At 33.6% G+C, this 18387-nt stretch overlaps 1 protein-coding gene across 1 annotated transcript; it reads left to right on the top strand.

Moving 5' to 3' along the window:
- Positions 1-393: 393 nt before the first annotated feature.
- Positions 394-15095, top strand: LOC117334480 (sodium/glucose cotransporter 4-like). The gene is made up of 15 exons (XM_033894135.1): positions 394-1072; positions 1812-1883; positions 3165-3269; positions 4719-4778; positions 7568-7672; positions 7993-8098; positions 8667-8747; positions 9127-9332; positions 9743-9878; positions 10441-10548; positions 11261-11411; positions 11810-11978; positions 12776-12991; positions 13458-13590; positions 14725-15095. The coding sequence occupies exons 1-15, from the start codon at positions 965-967 to the stop codon at positions 14928-14930; spliced, it is 1962 nt and encodes a 653-aa protein (XP_033750026.1). The 5' UTR covers positions 394-964; the 3' UTR covers positions 14931-15095.
- Positions 15096-18387: the final 3292 nt, after the last annotated feature.

Genomic DNA, 18387 nt, shown 5'->3' with positions numbered 1-18387 from the left:
CTTAAACAGCCATTTTTTAATGCGGTGTCTCCATGTAGTAGTTAGTGACTACCTCACTGGACAACATACAGGAGACCCGACTTATGTCATCCAGAGCAATTAGGGTGAAGAGTCTTATCCATGAAGAACACCGTGACAGCACAGACCGACCCCTTTCCAAATCCTTAATGAAATCTAGTCTTGTGCTTCTACTATATGTATACATCTAACTATTTGACCGACTTTTAAATGATTTTATTCGCGTTGCTAGGAGTTATTTTACCTGGCGGTGTCAAGCGTCACGCTCTAGGAATTCTACCTAAAGAAGCTGGGGTCAAGCTAAACTATGACGATTTGTGTTCTATTTTTGAACTTTTCTTTTACCCTGTTAGGTTTGATGGAATAATACGTGTTTACTTATGAGGCAGTGTTTGTATGTAAGCAATCTTCCACTCTAAATGCAGGAAGCAGAATTCGGGCTAGCAGTAAACACCGTAAAGGTCTTCTACATCGACGAGTAAACTGAACATAGCTGACGGCATTACTGTACAACCCTCCGCAAATTTGAGCATTTTTGGACGTTTTTCTAATGTTGTATTTATTTTCATTTGTTGGTGTAAACATGATATATTTCTATACTGTATGTGCAAATTTTTTTTTTACATTTTTGTGACAAACAGTACTGTCTGCGATGTCTGTGGTGTAGTGTTTGAAGGTATCTACACCTGTATATAATGTAGGTAAACCTGACTACAAAGCCACGCAGTGAGGGTTGTACATCTACCTGTATCTATATATGTACGCCACTAGCTAGAAAACACGAGGAGTCCCTCGCCGTATGGTGTACTCTGCATACAGCGCGTATATAGCACGAGGCGTTTAAATGTTCAAACTTGAAGTGTTTGCCGCAGTAAAGATAGTGCCTCATCTCAATTTTAATGGGAAAACCTGTATCACATTAACAAGACATTGAGCATCAACAGACATGTCATCTAATTCAACAGCGTCAGCCTTTTCGTCATCTAGCATCGGAACAATAGACATCATCGTCATTGTCATCTATCTAGTCTTCTGTCTGGCTACAGGGATATGGGTAAGTATAACACGAGTGGTAAGAATCAGTTAATGATATCAATAATGTTAGTATATATTATGGTGAGTTAAACGTATTACCGATACTGCTGTGCTCCTTATTATAGGTTAGTGTGGTTACTCGAGCGGGTGATCCTTTATTGCTATATATACCGTTACTATGACGTTATTTTCCTTTTAAGTAAAGTTTTGTCGACGGTCTTTAAACTGTTCTGCGTCAAGATGGCGTATACTTCTATGGAACCGCTAGGACGAAAAGTGATCAGTAGACTATCGGCATTCAACATCCTCGTATCATCATTGTGTAGACATGGTAGATAAATGATTTAAAGAATATCTGCATTTTGGTTATGAAATACTCATCCCACTATCTTATCAAACAGTGGGTAGGTACCATGCATGCTTGTATGCCAAACCATCCAAGAGAGTCTATAAAGCATCCATATTTTTTTTCCTAGCCATGCCACTGAAGTTTGTACATTAACTTACGACTGTGGAGAGTATGGGGACGGATAAACTTAATCACGGTTTTACAAATAAAACTCGCTCCTTTCCTTTGAATGCTTTTCACTCTATGCATAATTTGTGACATACATCTTAACCCTAAGTTAATATCTTTGTACTGTCATTGAATAATTACTCCTGTTTCAATGATCTCAATTTAATTTGTCATTTATATTCACGATTTGTTATAATGACAATGATATCGCTCGTGACTATGTCTACATTATGATACACAGGCTACACTCAGGACAGACCGAGGCAGTGTCAGTGGCTATTTCTTAGCTGGCCGGGATATGCTCTGGTTTGCGGTAAGGACGTTTACCTGTATGTTAAACTAACAGTGCTTCATTCAAAACAGAGAATAAAGTAAAACGAGGCTCCCCGCTAGTGTCCTGCTCCACTACACTATTGTAGTAAAATATGCATATTTGAAGCTAGGTTAGCTTTATGATATATACATAAAAAATCAGCTTGGATATTTTCAAATATACAATGCAATTCAATAAAACTATTTCAAGCATACAATTAAATATGGTTACTAGAAGGCAAGGTATATATATAAAAATAATTTTGAACTGTTAGAAACCTCCTAAGTTGCACGTTTGTCCCCGATATGAGGATTCACGAAGCTAAACAGACCAAAGTATGTACCCCCTAGCGACGTACGCGGATTTATATACCGCTTACTTATCTACGTATCTATAAAACATTTACACTGGTTTGACATCAGCGTACTAGTAACAAACAAAACATTTGTTTAATACTAGACTCAGCATATAAATCACAAAGTTGATTCCAGGGTTCTACGTTACATTCATTTTTTTCTTGAGATTTATACTTCAGGGTGAATATCTGTCAATGAATGATATACATTCCATAAACTAAATTCCATTCAATGACATGTAATTCGAAATAATACGTCCTACTATTTCATTTTCTTCACTTTTAATACGGTTTGTTACCTGTAAAGAAACGTTTCTTCAAACAAACATAATTAACACGAATATATGATAACAAAGACGGAGAAGACCGACACAAAGACGGAGAAGACCGACACAAAGACGGAGAAGACCGACACATAGACGGAGAAGACCGACACAGAGACGGAGAAGACCGACACAAAGACGGAGAAGACCGACACAAAGACGGAGAAGACCGACACAAAGACGGAGAAGACCGACAAATCACTTTAAGCTTCATCATCCGTGAACAGTTACATTTCACTGAATTTCAGAAACAAAAAACGACAGCAACGTAATCAGGAAAAAAACCTACGATATCTTTTCTTTTCCATACCGAGGTATTCATCTACAGAGATGTGTTTTGATAACAATTATTGAAAAATGACACATGCAACCAGGCTGTGTGTCAGAATACAATAGTCCGTAAAGTGACAGTGAAATTGTGTTTGAAAAATATACAAATTACGAATGTTTCTACTTCAACGTAAGAACAGTGTCTGATCACACTTTCACGAATAAAATTATCTTGAATTTTAAAGAAAACTTCAATATACGATATAGTATTTAAACATAAATGTTTAGTAATATACACGAAGTAAAACTGCTCTCGCTTTTTTTTTATTTCAGATAGGTGCTTCACTCTTCTCGAGCAACATTGGTAGCGGCAGTTTTGTGGGGTTAGCAGGTACAGGCGCGGCAAACGGAATCGCTGTGGCTAGTTACGAATTGAATGTAAGTTTTAACCACGGACTAGTATATGCTAGCCATTCAATCACTTATTGATAAATCTACCCGGACATATAAGGGAAAAGTGTTGACTGTTCAATCATAAATGAAATCTTATAAAATATGTCATTTCTTTATGTCGATGTATGGCATCGATTACGAACATTGCAAATGGGGGAGGGGAATGGCATCAAATCAAGGAACACAAACAGCGCCAGTTTAATATATTTTCTGAGATCAACATAACAACCAAAACAATTAGGTAGTCTGGAAGTCTTGCGTTATATCATTATAGTTTAAAGAGTTTGAATATAGAACAAACTGAAGGGATTGGTTTATTTAGGATATATAATTACTACACGAGAATTTACATATTATTGCATCATAATTCGGCGTAAGATTCCGAATCAGGAGGTAGGTTTAAAATGATACAGCAATAATTGTATAACTGGACAGGATATCGTGTAACGAAACATAAAACCCCGACAGTCCTGATAAAAGATGGATAAATAAACAACATATTTTGATGCACTCTATTTCGAAGATATAACACATCGGTCATATGATTATATATATCCGTCTGTATCGACAAACACGTAGTATTGCATACACATGTCTTATCACACAAAGTCCGTATGCCCTCCTTGTCACCAAATCTGAAAAGAATATCAACTACTTATACTCTGCCCGTCTATTTGAATGATATATATAACAAATCCTCTTTCGTTCCTACCGTACACACAGATGTTGTTACAGCACGTCATTCATCCTACTTTTAAGTGTTATAAAGATTAGTAATAATGTGTACCATTCTAAGACAGCCGTTTTATAGCATACCTTTGTCACTATGAAACGTCCAATAGCAGAAGATAACCGACTAGCTTACAATTTATGTTGTGTTGTTAACATGTCACAGTTGATTCAGTACTCAATGCCTTGTTCTCAATATCACGACTCCTTTGATAAATGTCGACTGCTGACAGAAAATAATACAGCACTTTGGGGAGGGGGTTTATGGAAATAAAGGTTCTATGAAAAAAATATCCTTTATTTGGGCAAAAACATACTATATCCTTGCACAATATTAAGTTTGACGTTCGACGCTACATTGTAATATACTTAGTGGTTCCATGGCTCTCATTATGAGAACGTGACATTTCATTGATTTAACAGTTGCTGTACATGAATAGGAATACACTCACTATCCTACTTTAAACATGTTCTTTCAAGGGTCTCCGGGCAAGTCTATTTGTTCATGTTCTGCCCTCGTTTTATCGACTTTCAATTAAATTAAACTTTTAGAGCCGATATTCCCGTCGATAATTGTTTTAAATGTCACTATCGTTTTTAAAATGATGGCACTTTCGTGTGAATTCAATGATTTCTTCGTCAGCTTTGATATAAAGTATACCCACTTAATCCGTTTTTATTCGACTACGTTGTCATTGCTTACAGGGACTGTTCTGCTTGCTGCTGATGGGATGGTTCTTTGTACCAATCTACATTTCTAGTGGGGTATGTAAAACGATGCTAAACACAATGTATTATTTTAAATATCAACGGTTCGCAGGATGAAGAAGAGTTTGACCTTGTCTATTAAAAGATTTTAAATGATACATTTTTTGGATATTCATTTACCAGTGAAGGTAATCGATACATATGTTGTAGGTAAATCTGGTGACGAGAAATGTTTTATCTGTTTTAGATATATATTATTTATCACGGGTGAATGATTTATCTGATGTAGTTATATTAGTTTTTACGGGTGAATGATATATCTGTGTAGATACATGTATATATTATTTATTACGGGTGAATGATATATCTGTTTTAGATATATATTATTTATCACGGGTGAATGGTATATCTGTTTTAGATATATATTATTTATTACGGGTGAATGATATATCTGTTTTAGATATATATTATTTATCACGGGTGAATGATATATCTGTTTTAGATATAGATTTTTGTATGTTATTTATCACGGGTGAATGATTTATCCGATGTAGTTGTATTAGTTTTTTTACGGATGAATGATATATCTATTTTAGATATATGTTATTTATCACGGGTGAATGATATATCTGTTTTAGATATCTATTATTTATCATTATGAATTGTTATATTTTGAATTGGATTGACTCCGATTTGATATACTTAAATGACATTATTGGTGATAATGGCGATATAGATGATAAGCTTATTTATCAGAAATTAAGATGTAAAAGAAATTGGATCGCTGAAATATCGGCTATAAAGCGTGCTATGCCGCGAATTTGGTTAGATGCACTACGAAAAGGAGTCAGTTGTACAGATCGGTTGGTTTTGTCTGTACAAAAGAAATAAAAATGGCAATATGCCATTAGTTAAAATAAGTAATCATGATTTGTATGCGATATTACGAGATACAAAAGCGTATTCTTCCCATAACTTTGATAAATGGATAGAATGCTTCAATATCAATGAAACATATAATTACACTTTTAAAAATCTATTTCGTTTTATATTTTTTTTAACAATAGAAAATGAAGAGAAAATATTTCGTTGGAAGTTACTCCATAATATTATTCCAAATGGTGTTTTACTAAAGAGATGGAAAATTAAGTTACATGAAAATTGTGAAATTTGTAAAACGAAGGATGATTATAATCATTATTTTATTGAATGTTGTGGTATTGACCCACCTTGGCATCACGTTAATCAATCGCTAATTAGACTTGGTTATACTATCGATCTAAGGAATTTAAGGTATATAGTTATTGGGTACAAAATTGTGTATACAGCCTATAACGATATCAACAGCCTTTTATCGCTTATAGGGTTTGTTATATACAAATGGTATCACCTCAGTGAAACAAGAACTAAATATGTGGATATAGTTAAACTTTTTAAATACGAATTGAGAAGGAAGCTTTATCTTAAGTATTACCAAAAAATGTCATTGTTACACAATTTTGTGTAAAACAGTATTTTAGTGAAGTAAATGAAATATCAGACATGTTCATGTATCAAATATGGAAATTGTTGTATGATATAAAACATAATGAATTGATTAATACGAATAAAAAAAAAGAATAAAAATATCAAGCACAATGATGAGAACAAAAAGAGAATGAAGACATCAGCTAATGCAGAACTTAAAACAATTTATTATGATATGACTAAAAAAAGTTCGAAATTGGTTTATTCCAAGTTGTCAGTATGATTGTAAGAATGTGTACTATATAGAGAATATCAGTCAGTGTGCTCGGCATTGGGTCTACAATGTTTACATTTTTTACATTTGTATTGTTTATACATATATCGAAGATTGCTCAAAACATGTTTGTACAAGTTTTTTTTTGTTTTTGTTTTTGTCTGCATGTGTGCAATGTTTGAAGCCAGAGAGTCGGGTTTTGTCATCATAAGTATAAATAGAATGTGTTCGGTATGGTGGTTTGGTTTCGTGTTCTTGTCTCCGTCTAAATAATGTATATCAATTCGTTGTCCTTGTAAAAGCGAGGTGTACATGTATTATAAAGTGTGTAAGATGAGTTTTTTTGTTATATGCGAATGTGTGTCCATTTAAATGAGTGTAAAAGAGAGAAAAACATGTTTAATGGAAAAATATAATTTGTGCAAGCTGAAAGTCGAAAACAAATATATATTCTCAGTTCTGAGTGCAAAAAAAAAAAGAAAAAAATTTATTTATCACGGGTGAATGATATATCTGTTTTAGATATATATTATTTATTACGGGTGAATGATATATCTGTTGTAGATATATATTATGTATTACGGGTGAATGATATATCTGTTGTAGATATATATTATAATTATTACGGGTGAATGTAATATATGTTTTAGATATATATTATTTATCACGGGTGAATGATATATCTGTTTTAGATATACATGTATATTATTTATTACGGATGAATGATATATATGTTTTAGATATATATTATTTATTACGGGTGAATGATATATCTGTTGTAGATACATATTTTATTGCGTGTGAATGTAATATATGTTATTGATATACACATTTTATGTGTACGTTTTATACCCATTGTGTAAATGTTACATCTGCTGTATGTGCTAAGTACATGTATATTGTAATTATACATTGGGAGATCTCATCTCTGTTGTAGGTCTTCAGATCCTTTAATATGAGGTTCACAACATATCAATCAGCCCTCCTAATTATACATTGGGGGATCTTATATGTTGTAGGTCTTCAAATCCTTTAATATGAGGCGCACAACATATCAATCAGCCCTCCTAATTATACATTGGGATATCTCTGTTGTACATTGTAGGTATTCACACTACCCGAGTACTTGATGAGGCGGTTCGGAGGACAACGTCTCCAGATATATATGTCAGTTTTAGCCCTTCTTATATATGTTTTCACCAAAATATCTGTAAGTATAACACATATCGTCATAGCTTGTCTTTTGCACATCTCATTCCGAGTCAATCTGCCTACCTTTTTCGAGTTTTTGTTTTGTTTTTGGTAGCCTCCTTTAACCAAAGCTTTGAAGCCCTAAACATCATTAGCGGAGATATATATACATGTACATGTACTGAATACTGCATATAGCTGATTTTTAGAAAAAATAGTATAATTATAAGTTGATATGGATGATTCAACTTTTGAGATATGTTTTATTATGGAATAGTTGCTTTAGTACATATACTCAGTGGCGTTCGTAAAGCTTTGTTTACCTTTCTACAAATGTAGGTGGACATGTTTGCGGGCACTATATTCATTCAGCAGGCAGTAGGATGGGACCTGTACGCGGGGGTGTTCCTGTTGCTTGGAATATCCGCACTCTATACTATATCAGGTAAACTACTGTGCACTGAAACACTTTCATTTGTTCATGTTATTACCTTGTATAGGTATTAGTGTAATTTATCCCGAGGCGTTTTTAAGTGATTGTTCCAGTCGGAAATCGAATTTGTTTGTGAAACTCGTCTCGAACTTCAAAGAGTCGTTTCATAAATTTTAACATCAAATAAAAACTAGCTTATATAAATATTGAGAGCACATATATGCATATAGCATTGAAATTAAACAGACAAAGGGCATCTAAAAGAGTTTATGATAGTCTTGATTCATCCAAGAAAACACAAGGGAATTCGTCGAAATTACAATGAATTCTAATCATTTAGTAACAATTATAATGAACTGTAATCATTTAGTAATAATTATAATGAACTGTAATCCTTTAGTAACAATTATAATGAACTGTAATCATTTAGTAACAATTTAATGAACTGTAATCATTTAGTAACAATAATAATGAACTGTAATCATTTAGTAACAATTATAATGAACTGTAATCATTTAGTAACAATTATAATGAACTGTAATCATTTAGTACTTTGTATGCGTATTTGTTATTTTTTCAGGAGGATTAAAGGCCGTGATGTATACTGACACGTTACAAACAGTGATAATGGTGGCGGGATCTCTTGTCCTTATGGTGATCAGTAAGTTATATGTTATCTTCACATTAGCTTTCTTTCTTTTAATTAAGCTGGTATATTTTTTTAAAAGTTTTGTTACGATAAATCGACATCGGTTAAAACTCAAAACCGAGGGAAATGCTAGCCGAACTACGTTTGCTTCCGTTTTATCTATATTTAAACGTCATTCTCCGTCTATAATCACAAGCAGTATTAGATCATAGATTTTCTATATCATGGAACCATATACGTTTTATAAATCAATGTCATCCTACATAGTAACATACTAAATAAGTAAACATAACGTTGCCTATGTTATAAATAGAAACACAAATATTCAACGAATACTTCCCGGAAATAGTTTCAGTCTTTAAACATAAATGTGTTTAACTTTCTTTTCAAGGTTATGTAAAAGTAGGAGGTATAGAAAAAATATACGCCGAGTTCCACCGTGCTATCCCGGACCAACGGATTAATGGCTCCACATGTGGTATACCTCCCGCAAACGCCTTCCATTTACTGCGAGACGCCTCCTCTGCCGATCTCCCTTGGCCGGGAAATGTGTTTGGGATCACGATACTGAGTGCCTGGTACTTCTGCTGTGACCAGGTATCTGTTACTATTGTTCTCGACACTGACCCTCTTCCTACAATAATATCCTCCTCCCTTTAAAATGAATACATACATTCATTCGTTCAATAATTGATTAATCAATTATTAATTCAATTAATCATTCTTGCGTTGGTTGGTTCATTCATTCGTAAGTTCATAAAGAATAAATATACGTATACATAAATATTAAATATCCATTAATCTATGCATTCATGTGTTGAATATCACTTTAAATCAATAACTTTTAATTGATGAGCACATCATTGATAGATAACATTTTTTCTTGACATATGCATGCTTAATTAATTTACACTGTACATATTGATATATTGCATATACGTATAAACGAGTAATATTTAATATTATTTCATGTTCTGATGTCTGACGATTAAACTTCTTCTTGTTAGGTCTTAGTACAAAGAACACTGTCAGCGAAGAATATGCACCATGTAAAGGGTGGATCAATTCTTGGTGCCTACCTCAAGATACTGCCCTTATTTACAACAGTGTTTCCTGGTATGATCAGCCGAATCCTTTTCAAAGGTACATGTATGTTCACTTCTGTATATGAAACATCCAATAGCTTGTGTAACGTTTGTATATAACATTTTATATACAAACGATGTCTTGTCAAACCCGAACAGAATTTCATTAAGGGGTTCCTTTTCAGATTAAACTGTTTAGTTTTAAATGACTTCCCAAAAAGGGAAAAACTCTGTAGGACGGCTTCAACGCAAACTCTGTAGGGCGGCTTCAACAAATCCTGTATTTAACATTATTCGATGCGTTCAAATGACGTTGATTGTTCATGGGCGATAAAGCCGGTAAACACATTAAATCTACAAGCAAACTATATTAACTGATGTGAACTCTGATCATTTGATCATAAAGCGCTTTGTGGAATTATATTAATTATAAAAAGTTTGCGGTTAAAAAAATAAAATTAAGCTAGGTAATTAAACTAAGTACTTTAAACAAGAAGCGCAATTAAATCATATTATTTTAATGGTACATCGTTATAAAATTGATAATGGACATTTACATGTACATGTTTTATAATGCAGTAATGATAAAAATCAAATATCATTTTCTGTGTGCTATACAGACCAGGTTGGATGTGTTGACCCCAAAATCTGTAAACAGGTCTGCGACAATGAAGCCGGTTGTACCAACATCGCTTACCCTAAACTGGTTGTTGAACTGATGCCAGAAGGTGAGAATCAATTACAATCGTACAGTAAGAATATATACGTTGGTGGTTTCTCTTATTATAAATTTTGATTTTAAACTTAATGTTTTATTTATGATATATTTCTGCAAATGTATTCATATAAATAAAAGGCACATTTTGATGGACGGATTTTAAAACAAAGTGAACATACGGTAGTATATATATTCTATCGCTAAAATTGTTAAATAATACTACAGAAATTGTGAACAATAAATAAGAATATGTGTTTAAAGAAATAATCCGCCAAGGAGAGATAGAATTTAGTATCACTTGTAGCTAACATGGTCTGGGATCTATAACAATAACCATCAACTTGAATGCCTTTTAGTAAATATGCATTTTAATCATGACAATGTCCATGTGATAAGATTATGCAAAATGTTACCGAAATAACAATTTGGTCGAGACTTTTCATATCTTTCGGCTGTCAAGGAGCTAAAATGTATGACTTAGCGAACGTTAGGGGGATGTTGACAAACGCATCACAGTCAAAAGCAAGTTAAACATCCTTCGTTATAAGGAAAAAATATTTCCATATGGTTTCTCATCAATTCGAACCTACCAGTAGTCACGTTGAGAGTTTTTCTATTTGTCGAGTCATTGTAAACGTGAACAGATTAACGGTTTGATAATATTCACGCAATGCTGATGTATGCTCCGATGAAGTGACCACCTACTGTATAATTTTCTAAAGGCCTGAAGGGTCTGATGCTAGCAGCTATGATGGCGGCCTTAATGAGTTCCCTCACCTCAGTATTCAACAGTACCAGCACAATTTTTACAATGGATATATGGAGAAGGATACGTCCGAGGTCTTCAGATGGCGAGCTTTTGGTCGTAGGAAGGTGATTTGTATAATAGTATTTTACAGTATGCAATGAAGGAACAAATTGATGTCAAACAGTTTTCCTAATACAACGAATTATGTTCCAAGCATGAATAAACAATACTTTAACACATTTTTTTTCCCGAAGGAGTCTATTTCTAAATAATGATTTTACATATTTTCTCGGATTTAATGCACGGGATCATAAATGATTATATATGTATGGTAAAGGATAAGCTCACTTCAGAGCCTGATTTTGAAATAACATTTGGATAGAATTGTTATGCCAGAAAAGGCATTGAATGATACATCAGAAGACTTTATGCTTTTTTTTTCTATTGAAGAGGTTTGATACGACACCTCAACATTTACCAATTAGATGTATATGTATACATACAAATCTTTGTATCTTAACAGGTTATTTGTACTTGTTCTCGTCGTTGTGAGTATTATATGGATCCCAGTTTTACAAGCATCTCAAGGAGGACAACTCTTCAACTACATTCAGTCTGTCAGTGGGTACCTTGTTCCACCGGTTCTCTCCCTTTTCCTGCTGGCGATATTATGGAGCCGCACAAACGAATCCGTAAGTTGATAGATGACTTTGTTGTACTGTTGAATTTGATTTACACAGAAAGAACGAGATAGATAGTCATCACAGATATCATTGAATGTACAACCAAACCCCGTTATCTCCAAGTTAATGGGGTAAAACAACCGACAAGATATCCGGGTATCCGAGGTACGTATATATCACATAGAATGTTTTACCGTCGGAACTGAATGTTTACTTCGAGTTAAACATGGTCTTCGAGTTATCATCGTCGAGATAATGAGGCATAGTTTATATAAACAACATTACAAAAATAGATTAATATAAATTACACATGTTTTGTTTTTTATATGAATAGAACAGTTTTATCAGAAGCACTGTAGTATATCGTTAGGTAGTACCAATATATCTATAGAAACATACCATAGGATACAATTAAAAACATTAATTTACAAATATTCATAATATCAAACCAATATAACATATATTACATATGATTATCAATATTAGCGTAAATAATACAAATGAACGCATATGTTGTAAAATTGTCATTCTTGTACGGGATATATATTTCGTAGAATATAAATGATTACATCATTGTGAATATAAATTATGTAGTACAAATCTTATTTAATTCAAAGGTTAGCATACATAATACTTGTGTAATGATATATCATACTTATATAATCATATATGATACTTATATTAGCATATATATTACGCATGTTAGTATACATGTATATGTTAAATACATGTTAGTAGATGTGATAGAAACGTTAATGTTTAATAAACAGTTAATATGTAAGTATCATGTACATATAACGTTTCAGGGAGCCTTCTGGGGTTTGATGGTGGGGCTACTTGTTGGATTAATCCGTCTCGGGCTAGACTTCGGTTATGGGTCCCCAGCCTGCGGCGAAGAGGAGTTTAGGCCTTCAATTATTGCAAAAGTTCATTTCTTACACTTTACAATAATCCTGTTCTTCATCAGCCTGTTTACGACTATAATTGTATCAATTCTAACGCCACCGATACACCCACAACACGTAAGTGATTCAAAGTATGACACAACCCTTTATTTGTCATCAAATCAAATACTCGTTATCATTTGAATTTTTTAAAACGATAAACTTTAAATAAGTTATATCAACTTATATTACGCTTGTTGGTATGAGGAGTCTTACTGTAGGAGGAAATCTGCATATCCGGGGAAACCCACGTGGTTGCGCAGATGAAAGGCGTGGTCGGACAGATGAAAGGCAAATGCGTTACCCAATGAACCACCTGATCACATAACATGATTGAAAATAAGTTTATTATTTACAGCTAATAAGTAATAAAAAGTAATAATTTGGAACAGGTTGATATGTTTTCATACACATGGAAATCAAAATAAATCCAAATGCATTTTCTCTGACTGTGTTAGTATCATCATAACAACGCATTTTTTGTTATATTCATATATAAAAAGTTATATAATGTATAACAATTAAAATGATTTCGAATCCATAGTTAGTGAGACTAACGTGGTGGACACGTCACAGCACCATTGAGAGGGTTCCATTTAAAGAGGAAGAGAAGACGAACAAGATCTATGAGGAGGCGAAACAAAACAGGATCACTGAGCTCAAGGAGAAACCAAAGGGTACATTTTACTTACTTACTCCGATCACCATTTCGTTAATTCATAAGGAGGTGACAAAGTCCACCAGCAATAATTGTTTGTAATTAAGCATATGATAATTTTACAAAAGTAGATCATAGGGAAACAGAGAGCAAACATGAAATGTTTTATTTTTTATTAATTTTTATTTTTTTTTCCGATCACCTTAATAGGAATACATAGTAGGAAAAAATGTTTTCTTTAACTATAGTCACACCAGTCACGTAATCTTGTCCTTTTTAGTCATAGTTTTAGGTCTATTATATCGTTATTTCAAAACAAGATAATCTAAAGTGCCAAGTTAGTTTTCCCGAGATAACTTCTGTAATGTGAGAATATTTCAGGTGCCGGTGGACAGTTGTCTTAGTTTTGTTGTTATAATTCCGATTTTTGTCCACTCCGGCTTCGTGCTTGTCTGCTAGGAAGTGACTTAATGGATACCATGGCTACGTCAGTTTATACCTCCACTTAGTACAGCGGATGGGGTATATAGTAATCACTTTGTGCATCGAGTCGTTTGTACACACTATTTCATGAAACAATGGGCAGAATTTAGTTCATATTGGCATCATAGTATCAATCAATAGAGATTTATACATGATTAAATTTAAGTGGTCATAAGTCAAGGTCAAAGTTCGCACTTGACCACTTGTAAAATAAATACAAAACGATACACTATATCCGATGAAGTCCCAGACAGGTTTAGATCATATGTACACCATCACACAATAATGTTGTATCCCTTATTAGAACCTGATGGTCATCATTTAAGACACATCGTGCTTGATCACTTTAAAAAACAAGTGTTGTCAGAAGACAACTTAGCTGGCCGAGTCTGTCGAAATTTAGATATATCAATTTTTCATAAATTCTTATTTCGGAATATACTAATTTATTCGCAACTATGTACATATATTCATGCATTTTAAGACCAAAGCAATAGGATTTTAAATTAATCTTATTTGAATAATGATATTACCTTTACATAAAAATTTCTTTATTCTGTTATTGATAATAAGTCTTAGAAAAGACACGTGTATGTCTAATAGCCCAGGTAATGCTCTGTACGTTAATCTAGATTACTAACATTTAATCTATGTACGATTTGTGATACAGTGGTGATCCCCAGATGGAAGTCTGTTGTCTACCTTATATGCGGATATAAACCCCCTAAAGAGGTCCTCGAATCAGAAGAAAATAACGAAGTTAAAAAGAGCATGCTGATTGATATCAGGGAGGTACCTAAGTGGAAAATGTTTGTCAACATCAACGGAATCCTACTGATGACGATAGGCATGTTCCTGTGGGGATTCTTCGCCTAGTCCAGTCTATCAATTTGTTCACGTATGTCTCTTATGAAATAAATATGATGTCTCTTTATCTGTCTTCATTGTGTTGAGCCATTGCCAATATCCTTGCTATCAGATCATTTGAAGAGATCAATTCCGTATGTCATTATATGTGTTCAATAAAGTGAGAATATGTTTCCTCACGTGTCGCTAATGTGATGACTAGAGCTGTTTGAATTAGTGAGTGTGTCTACTGTCTAGTAATACTCAGATAAACCGGAGTATTTAGGATAATCTGACTATAGCATCTAGAGAGGAAATATTTCATATTAAATATGAATGTAACCTCCCATCTTCTTCAATGATATCAAATAAAGGGCTACTTCGATTGAAAGTCTCGAATGATGTCAATGCGCAAAACTTCAATGCCATTTTAAGTAATATTAAAAGAATCTCATTTATGATTGGCTGACGAAGGAACGTCAATTATTTAGGAATACAAGCATTATTCATGTATTTTTTTTACTGAAAATGGAACCTCTGTGCAAAGATAAATAAATTAAATACGATGACATTATTCTGTTACTTGTGACGTAATGGTTGGTGTAGATGCTTGACGTTGATATTGTATAAAAAGTAAACGCCATCATGCATGATCACGGGCACGTCAACAAGACAGACTTGTCCCAATGGCATTCAAATTAGTTCAGTTTTTCCGTCAACTTTCATTGATTTGTATCATATTGATAAAATAATGCCATTTACAGATAGACTTCTAATTTCTGAATATTGGAAGTAATAGTAAGAAAGTAGAAAACGGTAGAAATAGCCCAGCATTTAGAACACCTAACTCCAGTCTGATATCAACGACACATTATATATGTTAATCTGTTTTCAAACGATACTAACTATCGAAATTCCAACGACATGTTAGTTAATCACCATCTTATTATAATTAATACTTGAAAATATAAGATGCTATTGATTGGTTTTTTAAAAAAAAATGAAATAATTCTGGCGAGAGTAGCTTATACTATGAAAAACGAGCAAAGTAAAGAATACATATACAGTACTGGGAGGGTGATTTTGTACTCAAACCCTGCGGGAGCGACGAGCGGCAGTCGAGCGGAGGGGATTAAAATCCCCCTGCGATGTCGCCCGAGCGATCGAAGTGTATCGAAGTGATACGGTTCTCCGTGACGATCATGGGTATAACTAAATAAAAAAGCATCTGGATACCGTATAGTGAGTCTACGAAACTCCCTTAACGTCTCAATTGCTGCTGGTGATAAATGATGTGGTTTAAATGATCTGCAATTCAATATTTATATATAGGCCTATGCATTTAGTCACTACTGTTTTAGCTGACCTGTTTATAGATGGCGGTTTGTGCATGACCTCAGATGCCATGACCTCGGAGAGGCCACATAAGGGGCTTGTTATATTTTTACGTGATCTAGCAAAGTCCTTAATTTCATAATTTAGTCATCACATGTATCTGAAGTATCTAGCTAGTAACATGTCTGTTTGAGAAATTGATCCAGATACATGTACGACCCGTGACGGATGAGAAGACGATAAACATTGATAAGATCATTACTTTGTCCACGCGGGGACATAATGTATGTTTTTTGTTTGGAAGAAAACCAAATTTTATCCTCAATACTATAACTTATAATTATTTTGTCTGACTTTTGAAGCGGGTTCCATACATAGACTATTATTATTATTTGAACATTTCATAGTGTAAATACACGGCTTAAAGACGTTGTGTGTTTTCTTACTATCATTATTTATGCAGTTTACAGGGGCGACTCTGGCGTGGCTAATAACATAGACATACACTTCGGTGCATTCATATTACCGGTAGATATAGAAATCCGTGCTCATATTTTCCAAGCTATATATATAGTAGTTAATCAACTTCATTATTTTATTAACAGCCAAATTGTCACAGCAATTACCATTTAACCAGCCAAGTACAAAATCATTATGCGAGATCTCTCTTTTTTCGATTACATGCATGATTGGAATCTATGTGTATACTATAAATGTTGTATATATTTTTAAATGGAAATTGTCAAATAAATATTGTTTGAAATACATAGACTACAGAATGTGTATGTATAGTCCGATGTGCTCTCTTTATTGTGAGAAAACAATACTTTGGTGTATGTAATAAAAAAAATCTATAAAATACATTTTAACATATTTCAATTAATTATAAGCATAACATGGGAATCTTTCCCATATTTCAATTAATTATAAGCATAACATGGGAATCTTTCCCGTCCCTTTTATTTTGGAAGCAAAACAAAATGACGTACTAACAATGCAGACGTCACCATTACGATCAAGACCTAACGTCCAAACAATGTGAACTATTTCGTCCTTTCTCTATCTATAGACCAGTCTATAAATACTGTATGGAGCTTTTGTTATTACAGATGTACATACATCATTTATATGTAAACCGTATTGTAGTCCAGGGGACTAGTGTTCCGCGGTTATCCCAGTCGGATCAAGTTCTTCGGTTTAAAATTGTCCACATCCACGCCTTGTTAACATTCTGATTCAAACTCAATGTTTACTAGGTACTTATTTTTGCGCTACATTTGATTAACTTTAAATAGCGAAAATAAATCTCCCTCGAATATTACCAACACTATAATCTCGTTAATTAGGACAAACAATACAGAAGTGTATCAAATACACGACACTTATTTATTGGATGAATTATCTTTAAAGTAATGATAATTCATCAGAATAAAGATACATTAACTATAAATCAGAATTCATATAACAACAGTTTATCAGAAAACATTTGAGAACAGTTAATTATCATATAAATGTCAGTAGATCTTTAAGGACAAATATAATTATGATGCGCACGTGAGTAATTTATGATGATGCTCTAAAAATAGTTGATCATGAAGATAGACCTGGGAACAGTTAACTTAGATACTGATGAGAACAGATTATTTATATCATGATATTCGAATGTAGTGATACATCGCGCACGCCTTCCTAATTCAGTTCATCACATGTGCCGCCAACATGTAATTAAGACCTAAACATCGAAAGAACTTTTGGGTGTATTTAATGCTATATAGAAATGTGTGCATTAAAACATTTCTATCGCTCCATTTCAAAAGTTATCTGGTGATACCATCATATACCGTGTCTGCTAATTTATGTGATCCGGACGGGATACAGACAAGTTTACGACTGTGTGGAGATCTATACCACCACCGATATAGGTATAACGGGCAAATGCTCGGCTCACTTTGACAGCCCCCGGCTTAATTTAGACTCTGGGAAAGGTATCCGCGGAAAATGTTTTAACTAAGAGCCCCAATCAGTCACGCTATCACGTGTCAGCTGGTACAACACGCGCAAACACTCTGTAGGATATGCACGTGATACATCTATTTATAGAAAAAATACTATTATCTTTAAAATGAAAGATTTTGATACCTATATGGAAGTT

Source organism: Pecten maximus, chromosome 9, assembly GCF_902652985.1.
Source record: "Pecten maximus chromosome 9, xPecMax1.1, whole genome shotgun sequence".
NCBI classification, from domain to species: Eukaryota; Metazoa; Mollusca; class Bivalvia; order Pectinida; family Pectinidae; genus Pecten; species Pecten maximus.
The sequence above is the reverse complement of the archived record's forward strand: the minus strand, read 5'-3'. Positions and strand labels throughout refer to the sequence as shown.